This window comes from Neopelma chrysocephalum, unplaced genomic scaffold (genome assembly GCF_003984885.1).
Source record: "Neopelma chrysocephalum unplaced genomic scaffold, ASM398488v2 Primary Assembly neopelma1_100, whole genome shotgun sequence".
Classification (NCBI taxonomy): Eukaryota; Metazoa; Chordata; class Aves; order Passeriformes; family Pipridae; genus Neopelma; species Neopelma chrysocephalum.
The window spans coordinates 3,947,960-3,948,495 of record NW_020897763.1 but is presented as its reverse complement, the minus strand read 5'-3'; the positions used below and the strand labels follow the sequence as shown (position 1 = coordinate 3,948,495).

Genomic DNA, 536 nt, shown 5'->3' with positions numbered 1-536 from the left:
CCGCCGGCGGGGTCCTTTCGGCGGCGGAAGCGGCGGTGCCGCGCATGCGCAGCCCTTTCCGGCCGGGCCCCGCCGCCGCCGCCACGGTGAGGCTGCGCTCGGGCCTGGCCGCGCCATCGGCGCCGCATCTCCGCCATCCCGGGCCCGCCGCGCCCCGTGGGGCGCCGCTGCCACCGGGGGGGGCCGCGCCCGGCTGTGCGGGGGGGAGGGAGCGGGCGCGGGGCGGTTCCGGGGGTGGGGGGGGGGGGGTCTGCTCCCGGTGCCGGCGCCTCCCTTATTCCGGCACTGCCTGCGTCCCTCTGGGGCTCCCGCGGGCCCCGGGGTCACCCGGCCCTGTGCCCTGTTCCTTTTGCAGATGTTGATGCCCAAGAAGAACCGGATCGCCATCTACGAGCTGCTGTTCAAGGAGGGGGTGATGGTGGCCAAGAAGGACGTGCACATGCCCAAGCACCCCGAGCTCGTGGACAAGAACGTGCCCAACCTGCACGTCATGAAAGCCATGCAGGTGTGGGGTCTGGGGGGGCAGGTGTGGGGTC

At 74.4% G+C, this 536-nt stretch overlaps 1 protein-coding gene across 1 annotated transcript in view; it reads left to right on the top strand.

Annotated features, from left to right (window-relative positions):
* The first annotated feature begins 16 nt into the window (after nucleotides 1-16).
* Nucleotides 17-536, top strand: part of RPS10 (ribosomal protein S10) — a 3,000-nt gene continuing 2,480 nt past the window's right edge. Inside the window, exons 1-2 of the mRNA XM_027695233.1 lie at nucleotides 17-86; nucleotides 356-505. Coding sequence (XP_027551034.1) covers nucleotides 45-86; nucleotides 356-505 — 192 coding nt within the window. The 5' untranslated portion in view covers nucleotides 17-44. The remainder of the gene's footprint in view (nucleotides 87-355; nucleotides 506-536) is intronic.